The 19,490-nt window shown below is 41.5% G+C and overlaps 1 protein-coding gene across 4 annotated transcripts in view; it reads right to left on the reverse strand.

Annotated features, from left to right (window-relative positions):
* sh3pxd2aa (SH3 and PX domains 2Aa) overlaps positions 1 to 12,608 on the reverse strand; it is a 106,847-nt gene extending 94,239 nt beyond the window's left edge. For all 4 annotated transcript variants that reach the window (XM_035178041.2, XM_035178031.2, XM_035178024.2 and 1 more), the window contains exons 1-2: positions 11,611 to 12,608; positions 188 to 268 (exon numbers count right to left, since the gene is read on the reverse strand). In XM_035178041.2, coding sequence (XP_035033932.1) covers positions 188 to 268; positions 11,611 to 11,706 — 177 coding nt within the window. In that variant the 5' untranslated portion in view covers positions 11,707 to 12,608. The remainder of the gene's footprint in view (positions 1 to 187; positions 269 to 11,610) is intronic.
* Between the last annotated feature and the right edge of the window lie 6,882 nt (positions 12,609 to 19,490).

Raw genomic sequence — 19,490 nt, forward strand, 5'->3', positions numbered from 1 at the left:
CACACATTGATTCATTGAGGCGACAAGGTGTGGACAACATGGGCAGAGACAAGGCGGCAATGAACAGTCGCAAGGCTTGCACATTAATCCATACAAAACAATGCTGCAAGTTCACAGGGTTGACGTTTTCAGATTACAGATTTCATTACAAACACTGCAGGGGACTCCATGAGTGATGGAAGATTACCTGTAGGTCAAAGAATTTGCTGTATCTTCTGTAGATGATATGGGAGGTGTTGTCAGAGTACGTGACATTGATGAGATATACCTGCCAAGAGAAAAAAAAGGAAAAGTTAAAAATAGCTTGTAACTTCTTATCTTATTATCTTTGTCAAGAGTCAAAGATATTCGATTTGCAATATAAGAATCAATGTTCACATTTGAGAGGGTGTTTAATACATGACAAACAATGAATTGATTACAGCCTGAGTCATTTTCTTTCAATCGACTTCAATTACTGTGCTAATCTTTTCAGCAATCGTCGATCCAATAAATAAGAATTGATTGTGATATTGTAGACATGTAGTTCTTCTTGTAACACAAAGCCCGAGGCAACAGGCTCACACAGCCCTAGACCAATTCCCTCAACAAGAACGTTCAGTGACACACAGTCATAAATATGTCAACGGTTGATACTTCAGGGGAAATGGTGACATCATCCTTCTTTTGTCAGCACCCTGACCTGCTGGCCTTTACCCTTGGCGGTAGCAATGCCAAAGCCCTGAGAAGCCTGATAACATTGAGATAGAGTCCATTTATCCGTCAAGAGGAGGTAAGTGATGCTGCCATCATCTCTAATCTAATGCAACATAGATAACCAAGGTAACAGATCCAGGGGCCAGGAAATTTTCATCAGGCACGTTAAGAGCAGGTGGGATCTCTCAACTGCTGATAGAGAGGTATTCATAAAAGCGCTCTGGATGTTGAATTATTTATGTGGATTAGTTGTTATATAACATTAGGCTACAAGCTTTTGAAGAGGACATTATGCAGAGCTGTTCATTCATTAGGTACACCTCTAGAAAACAAAATTTAATACAGCTTTTTAAAGCTTACACTATTCTCATATTCTGCCCCCCTCTTAGATGTAATTGTAAATGGGGGGGGGGGCTAAATATCAGACAACCCTCTCAATATATTCTGATTCACAAAACAACAAGTTCTAGCTATCAAAACAATTACATCTGTCATTGGCTTTCAAATCATCCCCTGTGAGTCTTTTCTGCAGTACATTGCCCATGTCTCCCAAAATATATATGACTGTTTAGCAAATAAAATAAAATAAATTATAACATTTTAATTGTATTGCACCAAATCATAACATATGTTATCTCAAGGCTCTTTAAGGTGAAGACCTTACAGTATAGTAGAGAAACCCAACAGTTCCTCATGAGAGAAAACAAAGGAAGAAACATCCAACATATCCGGACTTGTGTGGGCAGCCCTCTGCCTTGGCTGGTTGAGGTTAATAACAATAATTGGCAGAGGGAGTAACCATGTTCAACTTGAAGAGACTTCTTAGTTAAGGTTAAGGTTCTGAAAATCACATAAATAATGGGATCAATAGTTTTAAGTGTCCACACCTTTAGGAAAACACTGAAGTGTTCAGACATTTGAACAAACATCCAATGTTTGTCTGGTCAGGTCAGACTCATATTACCATAAGGTTAAATGAACTTAGATGAGTATCAACAAAAAAAATTGTTGTATTAGACTCTACAGGTGCACCAAATTACCCTTGCTGCGGTCATCATAATGAATGACTTTTATATGGAATATAGAAAATAATCTTACAATATACTGACACAAATATATCTTTATCTACTATAATAACAGGTAATACAAAATATATTCATTGTGTTTCTGTATATTTTGTACCCACCAAGTGCTGAAAGGCTGTATGCATCTTGTGTATGCTCAATGTAGAACTAATACAGCTGTTTTATTACCATTGTCACCCACCTAAGTGGCCCAGACACAGCACAAATTGGAATCCACTTAGCATCAAGCCGCTGTGAACACAGAAACGGTTGACTTTGCCTCATGTATAGCATTCAGATGAAATATAGGCAAATTTTTCCCCTGGCAAGCTATTCCCCATCCTTATTCAAACAGGCTCCAATCTTTCTGATTGATCTTTCACTTTCAATCCAACCCTCTGTACCTGCCAAGAGCCTCCACAGAAGAGCTTCTAGATGAATGAGGTCGAGTGAAAGACCCTGGCGCTGACGTAAGAAGGGAAGCAGCCTGAAACAACAGAGGTTCCACAACAAAGCCGAGGGTTAAAAGGCCTTGTTGCCGTTGCTGGAAGGGGCTCAGCTGCTGCTGGCAAGGGGCCACGACAGTATGCTCACTCCCAAGCAAACAGAGCTACTGGCATCCAGAAGTTGTAACTGTCACACTACATTGACAAACTTGTTCTTAGCACGGTGGGGTGGCACCACAGCCATTAGCTTTGGCATTTATTGCTGTGAAAATGTGCTCCCTGGGGCAGTGCCAAGTTACAACATCACAAAATTCAATGACTAGCAAACACGGCCACAGCCAGCAATATGTCTCTGATTGTCCTTGTGCCTTCTGTAGCATAACAAGGACTGGTTAGCATTTCAAAGAGCTCTATTCACTGCTCAATAATGAAGCAACTCGTAAAGACAACTGATAGAAAGGTGAGTTAATTGACGGCGAAGGTGTCCTTACATCACATGGGGAATCAGGCTAGCTTTTAAAGGCTGTACTTGATTTCATTGGCACAAGTACTCAGAATATTGTCAAGACTAAATACATGCAAAACTAATCACATTTCCATTACCCTCAGACAAACTTTGTATTTTGTGTTAACCAACAAGTATTAGCATGCTAAATTAACATGGTGAGCACGGTAAACATTATATCTGTGAGCAAGTCAGTATGATGATTAAGCTCAAAGCTCTGCTGTGCTTGAGGACAGCCTCACAGGGCCCCTATAGCTGTAAAATATATTCTGCACTGCATTTCCTTGTGTGTATGCATACTGCTACAGCTATAAGTGAGGAATTTACTCCACATCTACTATGTGGCTGTGAGCGTGTGTGCTCTATAAATTAGTTTGACCTCAACAGACTGCCAGAGTATCGTCCTTCCATCATGCCTCTGGACCAATTAATTTGACCCTCAAGCTAATTCGTCCTGAGTTGAGGTGTAAGATAGAAGCCAGTGGCTCAGTGAAAAGATCTAAACCCCCAGAACCATATGGGTATATGATGCCAACCACAGTGGAAAACATAACCAGTAACCATCTATCATCTGCCATTGCCCAAAATATCAAGCTTGAACCTAACGCCCCTGAGTTCCAGAAATAGCCTATTCAGTCAGCACAGACAGCAAATTATAGGAGCCTGGACTGCTGCCTCTCCAGATAAATCCAGCAGCAAACATCTTCTGATTTGCCAGTAATGGAATTTTACTATTTTGTTTTGCATACTGCATGGTAGCTGCTTTTCTCTAACTTCTCCATGAAGAATGGCACACACTCATGCAATGACTAAAATAAGGCAGCATGTTATGGTTTGACTCAGAGCTCAAGTACATCCAGTCGTGAGTACTCAGTGCAGCCAAAATGCCCTCAATCAAGCTTTTGTGGGAAAAAAATTATGACTCACTAAAATGTCAGTGAGGAAGTTATCTGTCTGCCAATTATATAATAATATAATAAGATGGAATGGAAGATGAGACATTTTCACAGCGGCGGCAGAGAGAAACAGTTTTTTGCAAGTGAAACATCAACATTAAGAACAAGTCTCTGATTTAACTTCCTTGTTCGTGTGGGGATTTCTGCCCCACAGAAATCAAGATAAAGAATCGAACATTGTCTTGTGATTGCTGTAAGACATTCTTGCACAGCAGGCATGTCTGGACAAATAAAGCACTGCTGCAATCCCAAAATGAAGGCTGAAATCTGGGTAAGGAGGCCACATAAAAGCTGCACTGCTTCACGCGGAGATCTGCTTGATCTCTTGATTTCTAACACTCAGCTGTTAATAAACAAGGCAGCATTCGGAAACAGGAAGGTGTTCAAAGCTAAAATGGGTATCGAGGGATTAGGAAACAATGAGCAGGCTGAGCCATAAGTCACTGTAGATGACCATAAAGGGCCTGATATGGCTTTGTTTGAACAGATGTGCTGCTGTCTCCGTGCATATAGCAACTGCAACTGAATGAAAGCAGCTCCTTTAATGAACACTATAAATCAATATCATTCAGAGACAATCTCTAATTCAATGAAAAGACAAAGTGTCTTTGATCACAGATTAGTCAATACTCCATGTCTGAGATGTCATCATTCCTTTCAAAGGAGTTTAAAATTTGATTCATAAACAGGGAAAATACAAATGACGGGGAATAAAACTTGATAACTCAAAGAAGGCTTTGGGGAGTTCAGTGTCCCAAATAGGAAGAAAAGAACATGTACATCTTTTATTCCCACTGAGGAAGTGAGACTTGAAAACAAAAGTTTTATTCATGCTCAGAGGCAAAGACAGAAAAATGAATTCTTGTGACGGAACAAATTGGACCTCTGATTATTTCACCGTGTTCGTCTGAAAGGGCTATGAATATGCATGTCAAGTTTACTTTATATTTCCCCTCTGCCTCTCCTGAAGTAATTGTTTCTCCAATAACATGAACACAAACACAGTTCAGTAACTATAGGAGAAAGTATTGATAGCAAAGGAATAAAGGAAATAACTTACAGTTTCGAAGGAAAGCCAGGACCCAGTCTCAAGAGGAGAAGGCAAAAGAGTGAAGTGCTTGGTGGGGCAGAGAATGTGGGCCTAGCCACTAAATGCAGTGAACCCCGCCTAAACTACTATATTTAAAGTAACATATAAAACAGACACCCATCTTACTTTTAGACCATGAAAGCACAAATGAGCTGACTAAAAGAAGTTAGGTTGGAAAAATTCTTGTTGAATGGGAATAAAGTCCTTCCACATTGAACCATAGCTGGCCTGCATACTCATAGTCTAATGGTCTAATGCACTCAGTTAGTCTATACATTTAACCGGAGAGGTTAACAAATGACAAGAAAGTTTGGCAAATTCTTCTGAGCTGTTTCTCAGAAAGCCAACAAAAAGGCACAAGAGGGAAATAAACTGTTGGACAATTCCATTTGAAGTGAGTCTCATGAAATCGCCGGAAGACAGAGTTTCTGGATCAACAAGACAGCCAAAACAGTGCCCTTTTTGAATCACACACCAAGCCGACGCCTCAGTTTCCTTAACCGTGGTCAAAGACCACTCAGCCTTCTGTTCCTCTGTGGTGGGCACAGGAAGTGATAAGGGGTGCTAAGGAAAAGTGTACATTCAGCAGGACCTGACCTTTGCACCTTTGGTGTCATCTTGAAACTATTTCAGCTTGTACAGCGCGAGGAGAACAATCCTAAAGTAATTCTGTATCAGATCCAAGCAAAGTAAAAAGTCGGACAAGGTCATGTACTCATGGAAAAAACTTCAACTACAACAAACACTGCTTCAACTGTGTTTTTTTTGTGGGATGGACTCCAGTCAACTGTGTTTTAAAAGACGTAAAAGGCTTGAATATGGCACTTATATATGTGAATTTCAAATCAAGAAGAAACAATTAACAGACCTCCAAAGCTGTGCCCATAAAATATGCCACACCAAGACATATTTCATCAGCACAACAGTGGCCATAAGTTTCAATTAAATAACTGTGACTTCATAGTCATACAATATAGCATATGTTATGCCCCTCATAGATGTTGAAGCAACTAATTGTAAGTCGCTATGGATAAAAGCGTCCGACAATTGACATGTAATGTAATGTAATCATTCAAGACAAGTCCATATAAAGTGTTACGGCTGCTAAAAGAAGCCTCAAGTAAAGTCTCATCACCTTGAGGGTAATGTCACGTCCATGTCACGAATCTTCAAATATAAGACATTCCAACAGTTTACTTTCAAGGCTTTCAAGTCTTTCACAAAGCTGTGAACACATTCCTTACCTCGCCTCACTTTATCAAGTTTATATGGGGAATTTGTAGGGAACAGTTACCTATTTACACACCCAGCAGGCATGAAACAACACTGACATTCATTTGGAGTGTTTTTTCCTTTTCTTCCTGGTAAGTCCAATATCCACCCTGCTTTTAGTGCTCTTTTTGGTCTCCACCAATCCCTAAGGGAAATATCAGGAATTTAACCTTCTTAATACTCAACTATGTTCACCAGCTAGCTGCTAACTTTGTCTGTCAGCTGTTTGCTGCCGAGCAGATGGCACATAGTGATTTTAATAGACCCTATTGCAGGAAAACAGTACAGGGTAGAGAGGTGAGAGTGAACCACAAAAGGAACACAGAAGAGCCGAGGGCAAATGCAGAGTTGGGTGGTCATACTACATCAGTGGTGTATCCCTTCAAGTTGAAGTGAAGGAGAAATATTCTTTATATGATTTACTGTACATTTTGGTTAATATATGATATTATTATTATTACCCAGTGTTTCCCATTAAGTGTCTAGACTGTGGCTTTCTACCATATTCTAATACATGCCTGGACAGGTGCACCTGCGCTACCGCCACAAAGGGAATAATTTCTATTGAAAAGTAACAGTAAGTAGATCAAATATTTCAAACAAATCATGCTTGAGTACATCAATGGAGAAAGAATATATTTTCATGCTAATCAAGCCAGTCGGATTCTAATAACTTTTTAGCCAATTTCCCTGACTATCGAGTTATCTCACAAAAACTGCTGCAAGCAAGACAACGCCACCTCTTTCTTGCTATCATTCCTCTCTTCTGTCCCCTTTGCTCCGCAGTCTTTCATCCTCTTACACAAAAGCACATGTCAGAGCAGACTGACACGGCACAACAACACATAGAGGGATGCTGGAAACGTCATTTTTACATGAAATCAACACCAGAGCCAGCACTGTCAAGGCCACACATGATGCCCACACATGTTCTGTCTCTCAACAGAGCATCAGCATTTCTGGGTGATGTAATCAGAACTCAAGCTGTTGAGAAAGATCACCAGGGTGCTGGAGGCAATGTTCGATCACCACATCATGTGATGTTTCCCTGAATCAAGACAGAAGAGGAGACAGGAGACGTCTTGCTATTGGAATAGAGCTTTTTGTAATGCATTTAAAACTTCTGCGAGAGACGAATAAAATGTTCAGAAATCACAGACAACATCTGCCATTGAACACATGAACAACCCCCAGTGTGAATCCGAGGTCCCACTAATAACAGTGCGAGAATGACAAAATCCTGCGCTTTTGTCAACAACCTGTGCCGGGACATGCAGCCCAGAATACACTGTCAGTATCAGTCTGAGGGTTAGGGCTCAGCAAACATTGCATCAAGCACATCGACTTTACTAAGCCCCTGACTCCACCTCGTCCTTTTCTCTTTCTCACACACTCATCCCTTGAGCACTTTCAGCTAGTCTTAATACTCTACCAAACAATGGCCACACCAAAACACGTCACCTTTTTAAAAAATGTCGACCACCAGCAGCATGCCTCTTGCCAGTTAGGGGTGAGCATCTGAAAACAGGGACCCTTCTCACCGAGATATCACTCTTTGTTTGATAGGCCAATAAATATTTGAGTGGGCAACAGCTCTCTGAAGAGATGTTTATGGTTCCAAATAACAACACCGTCTTCCAGTCTGGGCCTTTGCGCAGCACAGGAGTCTCTAGAAAATGAAATGTTAGGGGACTGGGACTTGTCGGGGAAACAGAAGCTTATAGTAAACATGGCCGAAAGCACAACCTTGCTTTCTCTTTTATCACCTCCCCTGCAAACACACGTACACAACTGTCCACAGGAGGAGAACGTGTGTGTGTGTGTGTGTGTGTGTGTACGTGTGTTGATGGTAGGTGTTTGCGACCCAGCGATCCAGCTTACCCCGCGGTCCGACAAGCACTTCCCTTTGACAAAGCCCCAAGCCTCAAGCCCCCCTTCTCTCACAGGATAAGCATTTCCAGCTGGTTTCACAAACATTACAAATGAGATTCAATGGGTGCCACAGATTGTCTTTCTCTCGTTTTTTCTACTCCCCTCCCTCTCTCCCTCTCTCTTTCCCTCCTTTTCCTTTTCACAGTGGCTCGCCTTGTCTCCAGAGACGGGGTAGCTCGGGAAACTAGGCCACAGACCGGCCCGTTGAGACAGAGGAGTCTAAAGCAGGGCACAGCTATGCTCAGATCAACCCTGTCAACTTTAACTTTACACATAGTTGGGAAGCAATAAAACAGGTGTAATGTGTCATATTTGCAAATTAAACAGCTTGCCTTAAATTAAAATAGAATGCTCATTAGGTCATTTGCATGTGTTATATTGTTAATTATGTTATAATGTATAAATAAAATGAGTTGTGTTACATTAAATTTACATTAAAAATGATGAGAGCTCAACAGGCTGTATCTGCAGGGCTTGGGAATTGTGGTATAACGGGTTTGTTTTTCTATATTGTGATACGAGACAGTGGTTTCAGAATCTTTACACCCTGCAGAAAGCTTGGCTACTACTCAACAAGTCTACCTAAGGAGTTAAACTGAGTTGGGCAGCTCCTGACAAACTACACTATGGAAACAATAAGTCTGAGTTGATAATAGTATACATTAGTAATAGCAGACTTTATCTATTTTATAATTTTAGTCTGATATGTACAATTATTTGTTCTCAAGGTGTGTATTTTAGTTTGACATTTTAAGTATTTTCCTTGTTGAGAGTGAATTTGACTGAATTAATTAATTGTGTTATTTATTTGATTATTTAAATGAGATAATCTTTTATTTCTCCAGCAAAGGGGAAATTTGCAAAATACGTATTAAACGTAGTCGCAATTGTTGAGAATAAATACCCAAGATGAGCCCAATGGTTTATTTCCACTGTGGTCCATCACATTTAACAAAGATCATGACAACAACAACATGGGAGTGAGTCTCGTGTCTGTGCATGAAATATGAACCTTGAGACAAGCAGTGATTAGCTTTTTATGCGAATTAGCATAAAACTGGAAGCAGAGGGAAACTGAGCCTGGCTCTGCCAAAAAACCTTTTCAAGTTTTAAATTCACAGTTTGACATTTTACACATTTCTTTTCGGGTTAAGCAAAAAATATATAAGTAAGTGTATTTTTCTAACTATCATCTTTGGTTCACCGAGAAGGTTCCACAAGGCCAGAGCCATCTCAAATCATATATTTAGCTTTAATTTGAATACATTAATCTGTTTGGTAATATGCATCACTGAAGCACAATATTAACTGCAATGTCTTCAGGCATGACTTGCATCGTCACCTTATCTTACCAACATCTTGTTTTAAGAACCTTTGTATTTCTTTTGTAGTCGTTCTTACATGATGGAGCATAAATTAGTTTGTGTTTAATCAATTATACACAAATTCACTGGAACACAGCAAACCTGGGGGCAGCTATGGATGCCAGTATGGGAGTACTGGTTTCAAGAGCTCTAGGCAAACTATAATTAAGCTGCCATGTTGAGTCTGCTGAGTGCACTGTACTTGATGAATACTTGAAGGAAGAATGCACAAAGAGTGACAGGAACGAAGGAGGGGGTGTCATAGGGACCCTTGGCTCATTTTTGCCCCAGGCCCTTTACAGTGATGCTTCGACAGGGACAGAGTTTAGGGATCAGTTTCACCCCGTGCTATGCATTCATAGTAAAATGCAGTGCTTGTGTGTTAGTGATGTGATGCACTACATCAAATCCCCATGTTGTTCTAGAAACGACAAGAAAAATTACTACATGTCTAGAATTCATAACATATTTTCATTTCTGTAAAGCAGGTACAGTATGTCTGATATATGGTAACACATGGCAGGAGCCCCGTGAATCCTCCCTTTCAAACGACAAGTGTGCTAATTGTGCTAAGATATCATTAGACCCGAGGGTCTGCAGGACTGTAATTACATATGAACAAGATCATGTTCTTTTCATGATGGTCATTTATTATGACTTGTTTATGAGCTGGAAATAGGATCTGAACTGTGGCCAAGAAGTGCAGAGGCCCAACACAGGCTCTAATAACAAGTGGGGTATTGATAAGGCCACAGGGTGCAAGGATCAGGAAGGTAACAGTAATCACTGAAGCCTGTTGTCAGTGTGGAAAGCAGTGACCTAGATTATTTTTAAATAATCAACAACACAACTTAAAAATCCACTAGGATAAAGTCTAACACTTTCCAAGATTATTCTGCCAAATGTCTCCAAAGTCTGGAATGAACTTTAAACCTCTTATAAATTCTAGGCCATGGATGAGAGGTCCTTCATGAGCTAATCTACATCTCAACGTGCACGAGTCCATAACAACCAGGAAACCTCTGCCTGCTGATGAAGATCATATTATATGTAAAAGGTCCAGAACAGCCATTAAATTGACCTTTTAAGATTATTTAGTCAACTGGACTGGGTGCAGAAGTATTTTGTGAAGTTTGAGGATCCAGTGATCATTTCACAGACAGGGTGATCTCCATTGTAGACGTGAGAATGGATCAGACCTGGTGACTTTACATTTCTGTCTATAATATATGATTTGATTGATTGTTTTCATCATTTACGTGTCACGTCCACAGAAGTGCCCACACCTCATGGGTTCAAGTTGCAGCAGTACGTTATAATACAGCTCGGACTTACACGTAAATCAAAATCTGCGACAACAAAACTTCCTTTACTGAGGCACAACTTAAGTCTTTCATAATCATCCAACCAAAATAAACCAGCACACATTTTCCCAAATAGAACACCCTTTGTGTCCTGATACACAGGACAGTAAAACAAAAAAGAACCTCATTCTGTCTGTTTGCCATTAAACCTGCCAGTCTCCAGGGATTATGGTCATGTTCCTGGACTGTGCACATAAGGATCTTTGTCTTGTCTAAATGAAGGTTCTTCATTGAAGCTATTCTTGATGAGACTATAAGCTACATAAATAAAATCATGCATGTACGTGATTTCCTATCAGGGGACTAACATGGATCCCATGCCATGCGTTATATACACTGTCCTCTTATTGCTCTATGAATGAAATCCTCTACTATGAAGAATCGTTTTGAGGCTAAAATGAGTGGAAGTTCTGCTCGCACCTTGCAATTCAATGAGAGAGGCAGGTGAGCTTGCACTGTCTGAAGCTGATCATGAATATAATTAAGTCCTCAGTTATTTACCTGGTGACCACCAACAGCACATGGAAGCATTAAAGCAGGGCTCCAACATGAAGACTGTGTGGAAGGAAGTCATGTTCAACATGATCACCTGCAGCCCCAGGTTACAGTGCTGGACACATCCAGGCTGCTCACTGACAGCAGCACTGACAGCTCACCTCCATGTCTGTAAGACAGTGCGGTGGCTGAGTCCTGACCACAGACTGTATAGAAAGGGTCCTAACACTGAGACTAGCTTGGTAGTGGTCCTGCTGTCAGCTGAACTGCCTTTATTGGACTAAATGCGGCGCTGAGGAGACACGCTGAGACTGGGAAAAGGCCGGAGGGACACAGACACAACGCGGACATGGGACGAGCTGTGCGGCGGTGGTGAGGGGAGGGGGGGGTAAAGGTGACACAGATGAGGCAGTGCAGGCAACTCACGTAGTGTTTGGACGGATTGCGCCTCTTCTCCACGTCCACGACTTTCACGTCCAGCACAGTCCGGAACTGCATCTTGACCCTGCAGAGGCTCTGCATGGGGAGGCGGCGGGCGGGGAGCGGAGGGAGCCGGGCGGGCTGGCGGGCAGCTGCGGCGGCTCCAGACGCGCGGATCCTCCTCGTATCACGGCAGAGAAATCACAACATTCATCGCTGTGTCATCGAGCAGTTCAGTCTGTGGGCTCCACTCGGGGAGAGCCGGCGATTATCCACCCCCCCCACCACCACCACCACAACAACCACCACCGCCACCAGCCCGCCACCTCCTCCTCTTCCTCCCGGTCGACGAGCGTCGATCGAATCAGAAACTTGTCGATAGTCCACTTAGAGCCGCGCGCTGCTCGCCCTCGGTTGGAATGGGCGCAGACGGATATCTCCAGCGATTAGCCCCCCCACATACACACACACACACTCACACACTCACACTCACACAGACAGGCTGGCCGGCGCTGATCGAGGTGGTTACCTTTAAGAAACGGAAAGTGAGGCGCGCTCCTTTGTGTCTGCCGCGGTGTCCGCAGACAGGATCCGCATCCCACCTGGAGGAGACAGGGTGGACGCAGCGTTAGCACCGGCACATGCAGCCCAGCGGCCCCCGGCTCCGGCAGCCCGCAGTGAATTTAGGGAACTGAGTGGGATGGGCTTCACTCACGTCCTCAGCTCCTTGGAATAACGGCACTGAGAAATCATCAGCATGTAGCTTTGCCTTCCCGTGACACGACTGAACCGCTGATAAACAGTATGCGGCAGTGGCTCGACTCTTTCCCCATAACTTTGAGAGGGTATGAAACAATGCGTCTGAAACATCTGGCCCCGCTGTGAGAAGGTGGATGTGTTTCAGTGTGGTGAGCTGTGGCTTACAGGGTGCTCTTACACACACTGTGAGCTGTCATTATAATAACCAGGTAGATGACAGGCTCCAGCCTCTGAGTCACGAGCCGCTTTCTGGCCGGAGACACGAGCGGCTGGAACTATGGATACAGATGTTCCGCCGGCGACCAATCAGCAGCAGGCTGCTCCACATGAAAGAGCCAATTAGCGACCAAACACTGCCCCCGTGCGCACAACACGAGCACGCTGCTGAAGACAGAGGCTGCAATTTATACTTGTCTTTTTTTTATTTTTTTTATTAAGTTCATAAATAAATGAAAATAAAAATGCGTGAATCAGTGAAAGATTTTTAACAGAGCATCATCACCAGGACCAGCTCAAGTCAATTTGATTTTAATAAAACATCCCATCAAATCTTTTTCCTCAGCATCAGAACACCCTCTGTCCTTAGACAAAGAGAAAGTCCCCAAATAAACCTTTAAAACCCAACCTCAGTATATTCTGAATAAAATCTACTTTTAAATCTACTGTAACAATGAACCCAACCCACTCCACTGCCTCGGGGACCCAAAACCTCCAGGGGCCCTCAATGCTCCAGGGATGCTGCATGTCAACTCCTTTGTCGAATTGTCATTGAATAGGTGTATGTTAATAAGTATAAGCTTTCTCCCAGGGGCCCCACGACTGCAGGGGCCCTATGCTCCAGGGGAATTGTGTGTCAACTGCTTTGTGGTAATGTCGGTGAAATAGAGTATGTTAATATCTAAGAGCGAGATTACCTGCCGGTCAGTGTGGGTAACTGCCCCTGGGGCCCTAAGTTGAATGAGTGGAACATGTATTAATTGATTATGATAGAATCTAATGGAAAATGGTTTTTCAGGTCAATCCTGCTTTGCACTTGAAAGTGCACACCAAGGACACTTTACACTTCACTCTTGAAGTTTAGTTTGCCTATCATAACTGCCATGACATTCAAATTAAAAAGAGTATAAGTATGACCCAGATCATTTGTATTATGGTAAAATGTAAAGTCCAGTACTTTGGAGGTAGACTAGGGAAGTCAGAATATGTCAGCCTCTGCTGCATCAACGTTGACTATCCTCTTTTGAGGAGCCACCACGCGAGAGCCCTTTAGTCTTAAAGTCTGTTTTCGAATGTCAGTAGATAGTGTAATTTCATGTTGTGTATTCCTGAACAAATTTTAATTGAACCTACTTGCACAGGCAGCTTAATGTGTCAATGGCTTTTGCCCCTCAGGACACATAACAGGTTAATCCAGCCCTGGCAATATGATAATAACTGATATAATGGCATTAAGCTGGGTCGTCCCTTAATACCTGACACGGAGGCCCTGTATTAAAAATGTTCCCTTTATCAAACCTCTAGTTTTGAGACCGTCCTCATTATATCATTAGTTCGGTTTTGTGCTTATATGTTACACATACCCAGTTTAATTTAATACTACACAGCAAATCTAGGACATGAAGTATTGAAAATCTTAACAGTCAAACACTATGCTATTTTGTCAGGGTCATATTAAACAAGGAGAACCAGGCTCTGAAGGAGCAGGTCAACCTGCTGAAGGTCGGACAGAGGAGGCAGGAGGTGAAGCTGCAGCAGACTCGATCTGAGAGACTGAGCTGCAGAAAGGTGGAGGCAGAGACGAGCTGGAGTAGAGAGAAGGAGGTGGACAAGGAGAACCAGGCTCTGAAGGAGCAGGTCAACCTGCTGAAGGTCGGACAGAGGAGGCTGGAGGTGAAGCTGTAGCAGACTCGATCTTTAAAAAGCTCAGTGAGAGAGAGAACGAGCTGAAGTTTGTTGAGAGGATGTGGAGGAGAGAGGAGCAGCAGCTGGGGACAGTGAAGGTCTAGAACAAAGACAAACTCCTGAACCAGCAGACAATCATTGTACAAAGAAGAGAGGGATGTGTAGATAAAAGTTTGTCCAAAATATTATAATGATGTAAATATTGTAAATATGTTTAATTTTGTAAATAAATATAACAAGTAAGGTAACATCTACCTGTGTATGTCTTTCTGAATATAGATACAGGATTCATGGCTCTGATCAATTAACACAGTGTTGGAGTTAAACACATCAGTGTGAATGGTTTAGTGTGCTACTGTTCATAACAACACAACACAGCAGCACAAGACAAACAATGTTTCTTACATTTTTTACAATTGGTTTTATTTATATATTAATTATGACAATAATACAATAATAATAACAATAAATGACCTCGTCATCAGTTAGTTTTCATATTTGTTTTAACTGTTTGCTGATGATAAATGTAAGAACACGACATTAGGCAACCATCTGTTTTGAAAATCTTGAAGATTTCAGAGCATCTTTTATAACAATAATAATAATAATAACTTTATTTGTATCGCACTTATCTGTACAAGGTTACAAAGTGCTTCACACAAACGTCCATGGCAAAAATGAAGAATCGATTCTAACAATGTAAATTAAGTTTTTCGCTTTTTACTAATTATACAAAGATTTGGTGCAACCCTTTTGAAACAAATGGATAAGTGGAGCTACAATCACTACAATGGAATGACAAGAGGTAATAGAATCAAACTGCTCATCTTTCTGGATGGACTTCAATCTGACAAACAACTGCAAACAGCTGCAGGTGTCAGGAGAGAAATCTGTGGCAGTGGTTTCAGGAAAATCTGTGCGTGTGTCATGTTTTCACACACCACTAGGCAATGCATTACACATATTATTATTCCTCTTTTATATTTTGATTATTATCTGTGCCTAGTGGTGCATCATACATATTATTATTCTGCAAGATTATTATTGTGTGCATTATATTGCACACGCCACTAGGCAATTACATAGTATTATTTGTCCCGCTACCTGTAAGAAAGTATACTATTTACAAATATTTTTCATTTTTGTGTATATGGTGTGACTGTAGGAAAAGTCATCAAATGTCAGGCAAAAAAAATGACATTTAGGGTATTTTTACTGCTGTCAAATGTCACAAAGGGTCATATTTGACCCAAACACTATGTGAGGGGTTAACTGGCAAATTGTGGTACTAAGGACTACAAATGATTATTTTACACACACAGACAAAAACAACTTCAAGTGTTTTAAAGAGTTTTAAACATATAATTTAAATGGTATTAAACATTATTCATAAAATATGATTATTATTTTAAATGTAAATCAAATGTAGTCATATAAATATCTTCATGAGTTAGAGTAAAACAAAAAGTATTTACTAAAATAAATGATTGTGAAAACTTCCTTCATCAGTTGGTGTTTTCATCACCATAGCAACCAGATGCTAAGATTTGACTTTGAAGCTGATTTTGATTGACAGTGTAATTCCATCATAATTCCACTGGGGCTGTGACAACAGGACGAATCTGATTGGACACCTTCCACAGGAGACCTCTGATTGGCTGTTGTCTTTTTGACTCTGCCTTTAATGCTGTTAAAGTTGAAGAAAGTTTCTTATTGCACTCTGACCTTGTGTGAGGTAAGTCATGTCTCACTCTCTTGAACTCTGTATTTATCCAGCATGCTAACCTCTACAATTCAGGATCATAATTCAAGTTTGAAATGATGCTACTGTAAAATATGAAGCTGCTGCTGTTACCTGCTGCTGTTAAATGTTGATAATGTGCTGGTTTCTGTGCTGGTTGTTTATTAAATGTATTTATTCAAATGGCATAAACCCCTTGAGTTGCACCAACTGGTTTTCAAGAGGTTGGCTGCTTTCATGACACGTGGGAATATTGTTGACGGCTTGTATGGTGTTTTCTGCTGCTTATATTGATTCCTGTGGTATTCTTGTCATTTAATGTTGCTATTTAAATGAATGAGTGATACGTGATAGCATGATGCTAACTCTAACTACAGTATTTAATGCAAAGTCAAAAAGACAACAGCTGTCACTGCCAATCAAATTCAGATTCAAATTCAAATGGAAGCATCTGGTTGCTATGGTGACTGATGAGGGAAGTTTTGCCTCTCTCTCTCTCTCTCTCTCAAACCAGCCATCTCTCTGTGTGTCTCTCTCTCTGTACCAATTATTTTATATTGAATGTCTGTCAAGAGATCAATTTCACCTAAATCTTAAACACTATTTCATGTTGTCACCTGCAGACAATCGTTTTTTGCCGCCAAGATCCAGACGAGAGCAGAATATTCTTGCGAGAACAAATCCTCGACAACTACTATTCGACAAGAGGTCAACAACCAACCGAACAGACGAGCGGAAACTGTGAATCAACTATTTGAACTCGAGTTTCTTCCGTGCTTAATCAAGAAGAAGTTCTTGTCTCCGTTGTGAAATATGCAACAACAAGACACTGTGACGAGCCTCAAAGCCGAACTCATCCGAGCCATGGGTGAGATTAAGGCTCTCAAAGATGGAACCTCGTCTCTGAAGGAGCAGGTGGAGCAGCTGCAGGAGCAGCTGAGAGAAAAGGATGGTCTCGTGAAAAAAGAGACCAGGAAACGACGTAATCGCTTCAGAGCCTACATGGACTGCCTGTTCGAGCTCACTGAGTGTCAGGCCAAGTGTGGGAGACTGGAGGCAAGTCTGCACCAGGAGCCACCTCAGCCCGAGTCGAGCTGGAGCAGAGAGGTGGAGGTGGAGAAGGAGAACCAGGTTCTGAAGGAGGAGGTCGACCTGCTGAAGGTTGGACAGAGTAGGCTGGAGGATGAGCTCATGACCCAAACCAGCTCATCATGCATGCGAGAAACGAGAGCTCATACCAACGCTTACATTGACTGCCTGGCCTTACTCACCACCAAAGAACAGGAGCTGAAGAAGAGTCTGACAGAGGTGGGTGAGATTAAGGCTCTCAAAGATGGAACCTCGTCTCTGAAGGAGCAGGTGGAGCAGCTGCAGGAGCAGCTGAGAGAAAAGGATGGTCTCGTGAAAAAAGAGACCAGGAAACGACGTAATCGCTTCAGAGCCTACATGGACTGCCTGGTCGAGCTCACTGAGTGTCAGGCCAAGTGTGGGAGACTGGAGGCAAGTCTGCACCAGGAGCCACCTCAGCCCGAGACGAGCTGGAGCAGAGAGGTGGAGGTGGAGAAGGAGAACCAGGTTCTGAAGGAGGAGGTCGACCTGCTGAAGGTCGGACAGAGGAGGCTTGAAGATGAGCTGATACACAAGAACCAGCTCATCGTGAGTGCTACTAAGGAAAAAAGAGCTCAAACCAACGCTTACATTGACTGCCTGGCCGTGCTCACGGCTAAAGAAAAGGAGCTGAAGAAGAGTCGGGCAGAGACACTCGAAGTGAAGCTGCAGCAGACTTGATCTGAGAGACTGAGCTGCAGAGAGGTGGAGGCAGAGACGAGCTGGAGTAGAGAGAAGGAGGTGGACAAGGAGAACCAGGCTCTGAAGGAGCAGGTCAACCTGCTGAAGGTCGGACAGAGGAGGCTGGAGGTGAAGCTGTAGCAGACTCGATCTTTAAAAAGCTCAGTGAGAGAGAGAACGAGCTGAAGTTTGTTGAGAGGATGTGGAGGAGAGAGGAGCAGCAGCTGGGGACAGTGAAGGTCCAGAACAAAGACAAACTCCTGAACCAGCAGACAATCATTGTACAAAGAAGAGAGGGATGTGTAGATAAAAGTTTGTCCAAAATATTATAATGATGTAAATATTGTAAATGTTTAATTTTGTAAATAAATATAACAAGTAAGGTAACATCTACCTGTGTATGTCTTTCTGAATATAGATACAGGATTCATGGCTCTGATCAATTAACACAGTGTTGGAGTTAAACACATCAGTGTGAATGGTTTAGTGTGCTACTGTTCATAACAACACAACACAGCAGCACAAGACAAACAATGTTTCTTACATTTTTTACAATTGGTTTTATTTATATATTAATTATGACAATAATACAATAATAATAACAAAGATACACCTTTTACACTGACGCTGATTTTCTCATATCATCGTATTTACCAGCCATTTAATACCAACCTTCATTGAAAACAAATTCAATTAAAGCCCTCAAAAAGCCAATTCATTTGCCTGAAAAAATTTTTTTTTTAATAATAATCATAATAATAATAATAATAATAATTAAAGTTTCTGTGTGTAAGATTTAGGTGTTAGGAATCTATTTGCTGAAATTTAATATAAAAATAAAAACACAAAACATAATTAAAGCCCTCAAAAAGCCAATTAATTTGCATGAAAAAAATAATAATGAAAAAAAAAAAAATTTAAAAATGTTTATTATTATAATAATAATAATAATGGGCCCGAGCACATGCTTTGGTGAGAATTTGAGCATGGCTAGGCCCTGAACAAGCCCCAAAAGGGAAATATCACAACATCATATATCAGCCTTCTCAGCAGCTGCCACAGCTCTGAGACAGGTTTGAAGTCCAGCTTCCTTTGTTTTTGGTTGTAGCCTTTGATGCTCAGCCGTCAACAAACAACTCCACTCCTGCATTATCATCATCAAAGGATTCATGGTCCATGTATGGCCGAGATACAGAACCTCGTGTTTTGATGGCGTCTAATCAAACCTTGACGCCACGCCACGGTCACACCGTGTGACGAAAAATCGATCTTTGAGGTAGTTTTTATCTCCATCTTGTTTAGATGACACTCATCTCAATTTGAAGTTGATCTGATGAAAGCTCGGGACAAGTTCATCAAAGTAAAAATGTGAAAAATGGCCACTAAATGCAAAATGGCGGGCTTCCTGTTGCGTTTTTCAAATTGCACCTCTAGACTTTTTTGTTTGTCTGGTCATGATACACCTGTGTATCGATTTTTGTGAAGATCGGTCAATGTGAACGCGTTCCAGGGGGCGCTGTTGAGCCATTTTGCCACGGCCATTTAAAAATACTCCAGAATACGTACATTTTCACCACTTTCTAATTTTCTGCAAACTTTGGTAACAATTTGAGCATGTTAAAGCCCTCAAAAAGCCAATTCATTTGCCTGAAAAAATAAAATAATAATAATAATAATCCTTACAATTTCAATAGGG

This window comes from Hippoglossus stenolepis, chromosome 2, assembly GCF_022539355.2.
Source record: "Hippoglossus stenolepis isolate QCI-W04-F060 chromosome 2, HSTE1.2, whole genome shotgun sequence".
Lineage (NCBI taxonomy): Eukaryota > Metazoa > Chordata > Actinopteri > Pleuronectiformes > Pleuronectidae > Hippoglossus > Hippoglossus stenolepis.